At 35.6% G+C, this 14006-nt stretch overlaps 1 protein-coding gene across 1 annotated transcript; it reads right to left on the reverse strand.

The window, feature by feature from the left end:
• Positions 1 to 872: 872 nt before the first annotated feature.
• LOC133830191 (cytochrome P450 71A9-like) lies at positions 873 to 2976 on the reverse strand. Its single transcript, XM_062260115.1, has 2 exons — positions 1938 to 2976; positions 873 to 1842 (listed from the first exon to the last, which is right to left on the reverse strand). Exons 1-2 carry the CDS (start codon positions 2898 to 2900, stop codon positions 1231 to 1233), a joined length of 1575 nt encoding a protein of 524 aa, XP_062116099.1. The 5' UTR covers positions 2901 to 2976; the 3' UTR covers positions 873 to 1230.
• Between the last annotated feature and the right edge of the window lie 11030 nt (positions 2977 to 14006).

Below are 14006 nucleotides of genomic sequence, written 5' to 3' on the forward strand. Positions count from 1 at the left end.
ATTTGGCCCCAAAACTTCATAATCGGCCTTTGGAGAATTATAATATTAATTCATCACACAAAATTTTATTTTTCTTCTTATAGAAAGAGTGTGAAAAAGTACCAGTATCAAGTATATTTTCTTATGGATATTAATTAGGATATTATAATTTTATACCACAATTGCTACCTTGAAGTGTGTAGCATGCAAGAATCACTACCTCAACTGTGTATCAAACAAGAACAATTATGAACAATAACGCATATTCACATACAAAAGAAAAATATTTTTAAGTGACTGGACAGAACTGTCTAAAGTTATACAGAATGTAAGTCGGATTTTTTTTGTCAAGTATATATAAATTTATAAAATTAAAAATTATATATATATAATAACTTTGGTCATGTATATTAAATTTAAGTAAATATGACATAATATAACATTCCACTGTAGAATATATAAACATATATAAGCCTTCATGAAATAATTAGGGGAAATTCTACAATACACACCTTAGTTTTGGGTGTACCGGTATACCTTTTCTTATTTTCCATATCTAGATAATTTTTTGTGCAATTTTTTTTATCACTATGCACGTTGTAGTTATTTAAAAGATTTACAAACTTTTAGGAAATTTCAAATAATTTATAGTGCCAAAAATATAGTTTAAATAGTTTATTGCATGCATGATTGTTTTATTTTATGCACGTAAAAAGTAGAATGTTTGAACTCTGTGTTTAACACTATAAATTATTGAGAATTTTTTAAAAATTAACAGGATCAATGTTCTAAATAACTACAATGTACAATATCATAAAACAAAATTGGACAAAAAATTCATACATATACCAAAAATAAGAGGGGGTTATGATTAAACAACCAAAAGTGGGGTGTACTGCAGAAACAACCAATAATTAGTATATAAATAGATGCAATTAGTCTCAATTAGAGATATCAAAATAAGCCTGAGCTTGGTACACTGATATGAGCTGTAGCCTCTATAACAGATGTTATAAAATCTAAGTATAATATTATTTGAATGGGCACCTAATTACTATATAACACGACCACAGGTACACATCACAAATGTGACATATCAATACACAATGTCTTGGAAGTTAAATCGTATAAACTTGATCTGAAATTGACGAGACAAAAACAACTTGCAGTGTTCTAGACAAGGAAATTAAGCCAAGATCACAGTCTCGCGAAGATGTAGACATTAAATAGTTATTTTCACAAGTTCACAACTCAAAGATCAACCACCTTAGCAACTAGGCACAGAGGAATTTTCTTATTCATAGTTAACCCAAATGCTTCTTCCATATCCATATCCTCTCTTTTCATTCCATTAGGAAGCTCCCAATCAAAACGACACAACAGATTAGCAAGTGCAAGCTCAATCAACACCGTAGCAAAGTTAATCCCAGGACACCCTCTCCTTCCAACACCAAATGGCAACAACTCAAAGTGTTTTCCTCTATAGTCAACTGAGCTCTCCATGAACCTCTCAGGCCTGAACTCGTTAGGCTTCTCCCAGTACTTCGAGTCCCTCCCAATCTCACTTGTGTTGATAAACACCCTTGTTCCTGATGGAATGTCGTACCCTTTCATTCTGCATGACTCTGTCGTTTCTCTTGGAACTAGTAGTGGTACTGGTGGGTGGAGCCTGAATCCTTCTTTGATGACTAATTTTATGTAGTTTAGTTTTGAAAGTTGGCTTTCCTCTACAAACCCTTTTCTCTTGGTCACTTCTCTGAGCTCTTCTTGTGCTCTTTTCATGGCTTCTGGATTCATAATCAGTTCTGCCATTATCCATACTAGTGCTGCTGATGTTGTATCAGTCCCAGCAATGAATAGGTCCTGTATAGATATGTGATGTTGAAAAAACACTTTATAAATAAATTTCATAGAATTGAACCACACAAAGATTAAGACAAAAATATGTAGAGACATACAGTTATAACACCCTTGATTTGGTCATTGTTGATCTTTAAGGCTTGGTTTGGATCATTCTGAAGTTGAAGTAAAACATCAACAACATCTTCGTGTTTGGTATTACCAGGATCAAAATGATGATGCTCTTCAATTACTTTATCATAAAAATTATCCAAGTCTCTAAAACACTTGTTAACCCTTCGTTCAAGACCATTGAACTTGTTAACCCAAGTCAACCACCGTGGATAAAAGTCAGCCACGCAAAAACTACCAAGTAGATTCTGTGTTTCATGAAGTAACTCACTAAGTCCACCCTTTCCATCTTCACGATGATCATTAGAACCATTGTACTTCTTTCCAAAAGCAACTCTACAAACAACGCTATTCGCCAAAGTAAGCGTGAGTTGGCTGAGATTAACGATACCAGAATTTAAAAAAGTAGGTGTACTGGTTATAGTATCAATTAAAGTTCTAACCTCTTCTTCCCTCACAGCCTGAAAAGCCCGAACTCTCTTTTGACCAAGAAGTTCTAAGATTACAATCTTTCTCATCTCTCGCCAGTAATCGCCATAAGGAGCGAATGAGACAGTAGAGCCGTTGTAGCCGAGTGTTTTTACGGCGTACAAGACCGGTCTTCCCGAGAAGATAATATCATGACTTTTGAAGATTTCTTTAGCCACTTCAGCAGACGAGACCACCAGAGTTGGTATGCTCCCGAGTTTCAAAAACATGATTGGTCCATATCGGTGAGAAAGTCGCCCGAATGTTTGATGGGGAAACGTGTTGCCTAGCAACTGGTGGAGGTTTCCAATGATTGGTAACCTCATAGGACCAGGAGGAAGCTTTAGTATCCTCTGTTTGTAAAGGCACACATATATTGAGATAAAGGGTATTAGAAAAAGGAATAATATTTGGAGTAGGGGAGAAAGAGAAGTAGCCATGGATAAAATATTGCTTATGGATGTAGAAGGAAAGATAGTCATCACTGGAAACCTCTAATAAGCTCAATTTTCTTTTAATATGCATTCGCCATTTATGATGGATATATGATGAGAGACTAGGATTTGTTGGTTGGGTTCATTATATTTAGTACATTTTTCATATGGAATAGCGAAGGTGCATGCATAACAGAACAATATTAGAGTTGAAACTTTGACCGACTAAGTTTGATAGATTTATACCACTAAAGTTTTTTAATCATTTACGTAACTCATTTTTAGGTCAAAGTTAGGCTACTTGGCATGCACTTGAAGTGGTTCTATGGTATTTTCACATACGCATGACATATAGCCCGAAAGAAAGAAAAAAGCAAAATTTGAAAAACCGGACTTACTCGTGTTAAGTCCTATTCCATTTCTTTTAGTCTTTTCTAATTTTTCTTTACTAATTGTTCACTTTGGGGCTAGAAAACAATGAAGTTTTGTAATATCATTATATTCTTTTGTCAATGTATAGTTCGGGAGTTAACGTGTTAAAGATAAAAACTTAGTAAAAGACAAAAATCATTTTCGCTTTTTCCATCTTTAGATAATAATATAACCCAGGAAATTCTATAAAAGGGGAGTAAAAAATCATTTCCTAATGATAGGGAAATCACTAGTTTTTGGTATATAGAAAAGTGGAGCTTTTTAATTTTTTTTATATTACGATGTACATTGTACTTATAGTAGACTTTTTACATGTTTTTAAGAAATTTTAAATAATTTATTGTGCCTAAATAGAGTTTTAACAGCCAATCATACGTGTGTTTGTTTCGCTTTTATATACTGTTGGTACTTTTGTTGTTAAATGTTAAAATTGAAAAAGTACATTTGTGTGTGATATGGAAAAAATATCACATGGATTTGGAACACTCATGAGTGTATAAGATGCAAGTGTCATGCATTGGGTGTGCCCCAAGGGGTACACAGTTTTGTGCGCATGGGTGATGACTCACACACTTAACCACCACACACTCACACGTCGTTCGACTGAGCTGGCGAGTGGTGTGGTGTCGTACTTTATGCGACAATTCCTCCCACGATTTAAAAACGTTTCTTACCGTTTTATTGGTGATCAACTTCTCTACATAAGTCAGATCAGAATAATGAGATAATACATCTTTTTACAGAAAACATTCTCTTCTAAAAAAATCGAATTTTCTCTGAGTTTTTTAGGGTGTACGAGAGCGAATCATTTATGTGCAGAGAGGTATCGTATACGGTGGTTGTTTTATCCTGTGGATGGCGTGGTTGCTAGACTACCGTGTACACTTAGGACAAAGCCGCGAAACGTTTTAAAGAGAGCGACATTGTCTGCGACTCAGCCAGAAATCTTCTGGTAATTTGTTCCAATTATTATTTATTTTCAGAATAACACTTTTTAAAATATACATGTGACACAAGTTAACTGAATCGTAATTTTGGTATAATAAATTATTTATAATATATGAAAATTTGTGGGAGGTTGGCTATGGCTACAACGTACGTACATCATCATATAAAAAATCAAGATTATAACTTATTTATTGCGCCGAAAATAGTTGAACAAGTAATTAAGCCCATATATGTAAAGTATAAATACACATATTGAAAACACAAATTGGATTTTACTAACAAAAAAATCTAGTGGCAATTTTGTAAATTAAAAAAAAAGTGGCATGCCGGTTTGGCTCAGACTATCTCGAATTTCGAGATTGTGTCCCTAACAACTCTAAATGGCTATATTTCTCCTCTATAAATAGCCCTATTTCTCAACATTGTATATGCTTCTACCATCTAGAGGTCATTTATACAAATTCTCTAAGTTTTATAAACTTAAATGTGTTCCAAATATCTTTTTAAACACTTTTCACATAATTGAATCAACCTTGCATCTCTCTCTCTCTAGGTTTCTACATTGTTAAATATACTATAGTTGAATAGACATAAATTACATATTGGATGAGAATACATGTATGGTTTGTGTAGCTTTTAGGGTTTTTGTTCTTAATGCCTACAATATATTAGAATTTATCACAAAAATGTAGAAAAGACACATATAGGTTAAGATCTTATATGTTGAGAAAGAATAAGATTTGTTTTAGTAAACCCGCTATCACAATAGAAAGAGAAATAGTTAAAGCTGGATTAATGATATAATAGAGTGGATAGTTGATGAAATTAAATACCCTTGGTCTTACATCCATTGAATTCATGGGACTTCTTCAAAGGACGCTGAGAGTCCAAAAGTTGGTAAATGACTTGTGGAAACATCAAGTGTTGCCCATTGCGTTTGGCACCACTCAAAGACATGATTTGGTCAAAAATAACAGCAGCAAGATCTATTGCGACTCCAGTCCCAATTTTGAACAATAGAAAGGCCATGTCTTGAGTGATGGTAGAGGAATGAGTAGTAGGCAACCAATTAAACATTGAGAATTTGAAAAGAGCACCATAATAATGAGTGAGATCCATGACTCAAAGAGAGGTGCTCGGTTCCCACACCATAGCTTGACCAACCAATTCAGACAAAACTTGATCCTTTGCAAACTCAATAGAATCATCAATCTCAACAGGAACGAGATTAAGGGCCTTAGCAATTTCAGATGGACTAAACTTATACCAATGTCCCCTAACATACACCTTATGAAACATAAAAGAAGATTGGTCTAATAACTCATGTAACGCCCTACTACCTTAGAGCCGTTGCTAAGTGAGTTTAAAAATGTGCAATCACTCGCTAATCGAGATTTTAGGACAAAAAGTGTAATTAAATCATAAGCAGAGTAGAAACTCTAGAAATAACTCTATTCCATTGAAAATCATAAAAGTTTAACACTTGGGATCCCAAAATACTGTTTAGAAATATTTACATCATATAGATACAACCAAGTCGGCTAAACGACAAAATCTAGGTTTTGTTGCATTCATCTCCCAAAATCCACTGGCTGTGGTAGCCAGGCAGGCCAAACATGTACACACCGCCTCATGCCAGCTACACTCATGGTTGGTTGGCTTTCTCCTTGCCCTTACCTGCACCACAGAGCACCCATGAGCTGAAGCCCAGCAAGAAAACCCACAAACAGTTAACATATGCAAAACAAACACTTAGCACATAACATGCCATTAATAAGCTAAACATACACGACCAAGCCGTCCCAGGCGCTTTACCAGGCCCTGGGTTCGCGGCCCATGCCGTGAGGATATCCCAGGTATCCTTTAGGGTCTCGCCCTGGCAACTCGCACTCTATGTGCTCAACGCTGCTCCCGGCCCCTTGCCGGACTCGGCCATGCACTCAACGTGCCCAACGCCGTTTCCGGCCCTTTGCCGTTCCCGGCCCCTGCCGACCTCTGCCTGCGTCGTTCCCGGCTCTTGCCGAACATTTACGCAATATCATTCATAGCATAATAAGCAAATACTGAACACTAAAAAATTCAAACATATTGGGCTTAGCCCTGCATACAAGCTCTATGGGAACAAGGGTTCTCTTACCTGCGTCCCGAGCTCTCCGTGCACCGATATCCCAAGCACAGTCCTCTAACTTGAGCCTCGCTGAAACCCTAGTCACAACACATTAACAATATCCATCCATCACGTTCTAGTCCATGAAGTAACTTTGAATCATAACTCTAATCTCCGGAACCTTGGATTATATCAATCCGGGTGATAAAATCCATCTCGAGGCTTAACCTTTGAGTTCCTAAGCCTAAACACACATTAATACACAGACTGGCACTAAGAGCCGCAACCCTACCCACAAGCGCTGCGGCTAGCCTCAAAACAGAGGCTAGCACTTCACTGAAGCACACACGGGCCGCGGCGCGCATCCAACTCCTTGGCCTCCCATGGTAGCGCACGCACATGGGCCGCGGCATGCCCCTCATAGGGTAGCGGTCCTCACCTCCAAACCCAGAATTCTTCATCTTTTCCTGCATTTTCTTCAGACCAACTCATCCAATAATCAAACTAACAATTCCAGATAATCATTAAAAAGATTCTAGCCCAATTTCAACATCAAAACCCATCAAAACCTACTCCAAAACTTAACTAAAACTCCCAAGAATAGATCAAATTCTACTCACATGCATATCCTAAGAACATAGCTGAAATTCAAGCATAATTCCCATGGTTAGAGCTTACCCTTGCTGAGTTATGCCTCTAAACTGTTTTCCCCAAGTGCCCAGCTTTAGCTCCTTAACTCTAATAGCCCAAAATCCTCAATTCTTGACTAGTTCCACCAAAGCTTCTTGACTATTTTTTTTTCACTAACTTGTTTCCTTGAGTTGCCTTAGAGAAGAAAAGGTGAGAGAATGAGAGGAGAATGTTGGTTTCTAAATCTCCAAAAGCTTCCTAGACCTTGTTTTATTTAACTTAAGCTTTAAGGTTACCTCAAGGCTCGGGGTGCCAAAAACGTCCCTGAGGGCAAAATGGTAAATTTCCCTAATATTCTCTCCTAGACATTCTATCCTCAAATATATCTCCGAATATTTATTTCCATAACCCGATAACCCCATAACACATCTAATACCCAAAATACCCCTCGACTCGCCCTGAGTCGAATTCTCGACCCCATTGCGACTTTCTGGCTAACCGCTCTCCAGGACTGTCTCGGATCGTGCTACACAGATATATACCACATGCATATTTAATTCAGCTAAACATGCATCTTTATCACACATTCACATATTAGCATATTAAATCATTTATTGCCCTCCAGGCACGCTAATCAAGGCCCTAAGCCCTATTAGCAAATTCGGGTCGTTACAACTTATCATTCAAATTTGCATAAAATTCTTTAACAACTTGAGGCATAAACCCATCAAACCCAGACAAGGATCGCAACCAATCTCTTTCCTCTAAAGTAAGTAAGACCCCAAAAACACGATGAGGAGCAAAAAGAAAATTTCGCTCACTAATAAAATGACGATGCTCATAAGATTGCATGTTCTTCTCATTATTATTAAAACAGAAAGTAAGAGAATGGGCTTTGAAATAACCTGAGGTACGGACAGGAGCACCTTTTTTATTAGCGAGTTTGGAAGACAATTCGGGAAATGCCAAAGGTGTGGTGCCTTTTGGGTCAGATGCAACAGGAGAGGCTTCAGATGGGTCTTCTTCAGATTCAGTCTCCTCCACCAAATCATCAAGAGGAACATCAGGATGTGGCTCGGTCAAGGAAGTGTCCAACTCAGGTTGAGAGTCCAACTCAGGTTGAGAGTCTTCCGTTTCAGGAGAAATATCCTCCGATGAGGTGAAAGGAGGTGGGTTAATTTTTGCCTTTAATTTAAATCGGGATAGAGGAGATGAATCAGAGATGGAGCTGCTACCTTTTGTTGGAGCCACTTTGGCCTTCTTCCCTTTCTTTGTTCCAACAGCTTTGGTCTTGCATTTGCCCTTTTCCTTGGGGGTCAACACATCAGGAGATAGTGATGATTTAGAGTCATGATCTGATGGATCAGACACAACTTTAGTGGAAATTGATTTGGAATGACTTGTTGCCAAGGCTGGTTTGGCTTTTACTTGACCTTCGGGAGAGGCGAGTGAAACCGCCAAAGCTAGGATTGGCTCAGCATCCAAGTTGGGGAACGTAACTCCTTTACTAGAAGCTCCAAAAACAGAAGATCCTATAGGACCCGAAAGAGCAAGAACCTTCTTTCTTGATGTGGTTTTAGGTCGACGGCCTGGAGTAGGAGAGACAGCAGGGATTGATGCTGGGACTGGAGGAGTGGCAGTGGGAACTGACTCAGGAATTGTCTCCTGCTGAGACTTCATGGACTTGGAAGATGAACCTCGGCCTTGAGTCTTCGTGGCTACTAAGAATGAAACAAGTGAAACACACAAAGAAAGAAACCCTAAACACTTTGGTTATACGTGAGAGATTCAACAAGAAAACACTGATTATAAAACAACCAAAGTGAATCCGAATATATAGAGTATTCGGTGCACAAATGAGGCAAGTTCAAAACTGGGTAACCAAAAATGGGTAACCGGATTTTAAGTGATAAATGCCAAAATATCTCCTTTTTAAAACAAATTCTTTCACACCTCAAAATTGGAAACTTTTTGAATATTTTAGAATATATTGAGATAAAACAAATAAATTGCATCAATTAATTTTTCAAACCTTTTTTCTTTTTCTTTTTTAAGTACACGGTACAAAACAGATTTTATTTTACAATTTATTTTATTTTATTTTATTACAAAATTTCCGAAAATAGAGTGTAAATTGGCATACTATATGTGTCCATGTAAATGCCAAGTCTTGTTCAAAAGAAACAAGATAACCATATTTTTCATAAATTAGAGAAATGAGTTATAATTCAAATACTAAGAGACCATAATTCGAAAAATATACCAATCACAAAACATATTTGAATCAATTCATTATATGTATGAGTCTTACAACCATCTTACACAGTCTAGTCAACAAGCATGTGTGTGTGCATGTGTAATCAATTTGGAATTTCTTTTTGGCCTTTTAAAGCTAGGGTCATTGCCCATATTTGGCAATTTTAGCCTTTTTCAAATTGTAACCATAATGGAGGCTATAACTCTTATACTGATGGTAGCCCTTTACACTGGTAGAGTATCCTCCAATATAATTGCTAATTACCTGGTACCAACTTACTCAATGTCGGCTTTCACACATCTGTATAGGTAGCTCTTTTCCAAAATGGAGCCTGAAAAAGAAATTGGATTAAGGAATGATCAAACAAACATAATGATTTGATCAAATATAAATTGGATGGTCTATAATTTTTCAAATATGATTTTTTATTCCAACAGAGTATAAGACTTATAACAATCATTTTCTAAAATACAAAAAAAAATATGCTCATCAAATTTCTTCCAAACAGGACAAGAGATTTACGCAAACACATATGCAAGGCAAGATAATTAATTTATTGGCAATTTCAAATAAAAAAAACCCTTAAGGACTTCCTGAGGGAATCAAATCTGACCGTGTCTAAAGCTTTAGTAAAAATATCTGCAATTTGTTTGTTAGTCACAACATATTCTAAAATCAATGTTTTGTTTTCAACAAGTTCCCTAATAAAATGATAACGAATGTCAATATGTTTGGTGCGAGGGTGCTGAACAGGATTTTTGGAGATATTAATAGCACTTGTATTATCACAAAAAATGGTTAAAGTTTTAATATCAAACCCATAGTCTGCCAACATTTGTTTCATCCACAAAAGTTGAGTACAACAGCTTCCAGCAGCAATGTACTCAGCTTCGGCTGTTGACAAGGAGATGGAGTTTTGTTTCTTACTATGCCAGGAGACCAAATTGTTTCCTAAATAAAAAAAACCACCACTTGTACTTTTGCGATCATCAGTGTTTCCTGCCCAATCTGCATCACTATAACACACAAGGTTAGAATTTGTTTCTTTGGAGTACCAAATGCCTAAATCAAGAGTATTATTGATGTAATGAATAATTCTTTTTACAGCAGTCACATGAGACTCCATGGGGTTCCCTTGGAAACGAGCGCACATTCCAACACTGTAACTGATGTCAGGGCGACTTGCAGTTAAGTAAATGAGACTCCCAATCATACTCCTTTAAAGAGTTGGATCAACTTTCTTCCCATTTTCATCTTTAGATAATTTGACCGTAGTACCCATTGGAGTTTTAGCAGGTTTAGATGCATCGAGTCCAAATCTTTTCACTAGACTTCTTGCATACTTGCTTTGTGAAATGAAAATTCCTTCATCTGACTGCTTCACTTGAAGTCCTAGGAAGAAATTGAGTTCTCCTACCATGCTTATCTCAAACTCTTCCTGCATTTGTTTCACAAATTCCTCCACTAAAGAATCATTAGTAGAACCAAACACTATATCATCAACATAGATTTGTGCTATTATAATATTTTCATCAACATTTTTGATAAAAAGTGTTTTGTCTACTCCCCCTCTCTTGTACCCCTTTGAGACCAAAAAATGAGTTAGGCTCTCATACCAAGCCCGTGGGGCTTGTTTCAGCCCATACAAAGCTTTTTGCAATTTAAAAACATGATTAGGATTGTAAGGATCCTCAAACCCTTTAGGTTGTTCCACATAAGCTTCTTCATTCAAAAATCCATTTAAAAAGGCGGATTTTACATCCATTTGGAACAATTTAAATCCAAGAACACATGAAATAGCTAGTAATAATCTTATGGATTCAAGTCTTGCAACAGGGGCAAAAGTCTCATCAAAATCAATTCCTTCAACTTGAGTGTACCCTTGTGCAACTAGTCTAGCTTTATTTCTTATTATGGTCCCAAATTCATCAGTTTTATTTTTAAATATCCACTTTGTACCTATAATATTAGTATGACTCGGTCTAGGGACAAGAATCCATACCTCATTCCTTGTGAATTAATCTAGCTCTTCTTGCATAGCATTGATCCATGATTCATCATTTAAGGCTTCCTTCACATTTTTTGGTTCCAAAGTAGAAGTAAAACAAACAAATTGAACCAAATTTACATACCTCTTTCGAGTGACCATACTCTCTTCAAGATTTCCCAAAATAAGGTTAGAAGGGTGATTCTTTTTTACTCTAGTTGATGGTTCTCTTTGAACAGAGTCAGAGGAAATAACTGGATTTTCCTTCTCTGTTTGCCGAGTTGTTGTTTCGACAGAATCAGCGTTTGATACGTCAGCAGTGGCTGTTGTCCCCTCCAAAGGCTGTGCTGTCAGATCTGCCATTTCTTTATGATTTTGAACATCAATGAGCCTGTCAATTTCCTCCTCATGGGAGTACTCAAAAAAATATTTTAAATCATCTACAACCACATGTAATATCCAACATTTTCATAATACATTTATTTATTATAAATCAGAGTTTTAATACATAAAATGTACAAGTTTACAAATTTAAGAAATAGTAATGGAAAAATAGTGTTTAAAATATGATTTTATGTTTTTAATGAGATTAAAGAGAGAGAAACTTGAGTAGTCAAGTATTGGACCCAAATGTCATATAATTTTAATTGGGGATTTTTATAAAATTAAGAAAGTTTTGCTAAAGGGCTTATTTGAAAAGAATTTTAGTATTTTGGGTCCAAGTGTAATTTTAAAAATAAATTTAAAAAAAAAGAAAAGGCTTCAGCCTTTCTTTTTTACCCGAGCCCCTCTCTCTCTCTCTCCTCAGAAAATGTCTCTCTCTCTCTCTCTCTCTCTCTCTCTCTCTCTCTCTCTCTCTCTCTCTCTCTCTCTCTCGCGTGCGTGCGTTTGCCCGACCACCGAACGTCCACCGGCGATCACCATTTATAGCCACGCGCCGGACCGTTGGATTCAGAGGCCTCCGAACTATCGACCTACGCGGGAATCTAGAGCTCACTCGCCGATTAAACACCTCAACTGGTCGATTTAAGTTCGGCCATCCCGCGACTTCAAAGTTGCGATTCGGCCACCTCGGGCATCCGTTTGCCGATCCGTCACCACCATCGCGTTCCTCGTGTTGTGGGCTTCAAAACCCAATAAATTGTTCCTATATCTACCATAGTTGGGTGGTGGGTCCACCACGATCCACTGCGATCCACCGTAGACCGACGGTCGAAACTTAGTGTTCGAGGTTTTGAAGTACGTTTTGAGTCTCAAAAAATCATCGTTTGACTTGTTGTGGAACCCGATCACTTTGGTATAATTTCTTTGACCTATATATTGTGATTTAATTGTGATTGATTAGAATAATTGTTATTATGTGTATTTATAGTATATAATTATATATTCTTGATATATGGAATATTTTTCTGTAATTATACTGGCTGTCTGGGATTGTATGTATTTTTGATACAGGTTTTGATTTTGGAATTGTCCACTTTATAGCCGTTGTGCTGTCCAATTTTCTAGAAAATATTAGATATTAAATAAAGTATAAAAATACATATTAATTGATTTTATATTAATATGGAAATTATTATGATTAAGTAATTTTAATTATTATTGTTATTATTTTGTTAAATAAATCAAGAATACATATTCATGTATATATATATATGAAAAGTGTGATTTATAGTAAACCTATTGTTTAACCATTATTATTGTATATTAATATTTTTGTTAATATTTGAATATTAAAATAATATCAAATATTAGTTTCTTACAGTTATTGATATTTGTAAGACCAGTGAATTTTGAAGAAAGTATATTTATTATATCACTGGAATTGATATTATGACTAATTAATAATAATATAAATATTTATATTTATATTATTATCATTATATTGATTATTACAACTTTATGTTAAAAATATGATTTCTTTTATAAAATGACTATTTGAATATATACATTCATATACGTATTGCTATTGAAGTATTTTGTTATTAATATCGAAATAAGTTTATTTATAGACGATAATTATTATTGTTGTTGGGATTATTATTATTATTATTATCATAAGAGTACATTATCTTATGAGCAAGGTTTAAAGCATGATTTTATATGAAGAGTTATTTGCATTACGTTGATAATAATTATTATTATTATCATTTATATAATTTCTGGTATTGTTAATATACACTATCAATAGTGTATATTTACGATTTTGATAGAATTTAATTAATGATGTGCCTTGAATAGGATTTGTATGGATTTGATTGATTGACTCTTGGTGAGCAATTTTAAAATAAGCTAAGGACCTAAGGTAAGTAAATCTCACCTTTTGTGCTTAAGTGTAAGATGCATGACTACATTGATTGTGTACATCTGATGAGTTAAGTATGGTATGATGATGATGCATATGATAAGTATGTGAAGAATAGTTATATGAACACCATAAGGGTGTTGTGTGATATGTAATTGATGAATTCTGTGATATGTGAAAGATGTCTTACTTGGTTAAGAATGATATGAATTATGTGCAAGTATGTGTTCTTATGTTGATGGATATGTGGATTACCTTGTGTTCATGGTTTGTTATATGTTATGATCTATGAAGCGTTTAAGTTTTTAGGCTGGAAACCTTAGACCTGAGCCATAGCTCTACGTTAAGGTATAACAACGCCACCAACCCAAAGCTTCATGTATTATGACTAAAGATGTTTTGAGTTATATGAGATGTGATACAATGCCTTGATTGAATACCATCAAACATGAATCATGAACATGAACATTGACATTTTAGCATCAGCA

This window comes from Humulus lupulus, chromosome 4 (genome assembly GCF_963169125.1).
Source record: "Humulus lupulus chromosome 4, drHumLupu1.1, whole genome shotgun sequence".
Classification (NCBI taxonomy): domain Eukaryota; kingdom Viridiplantae; phylum Streptophyta; class Magnoliopsida; order Rosales; family Cannabaceae; genus Humulus; species Humulus lupulus.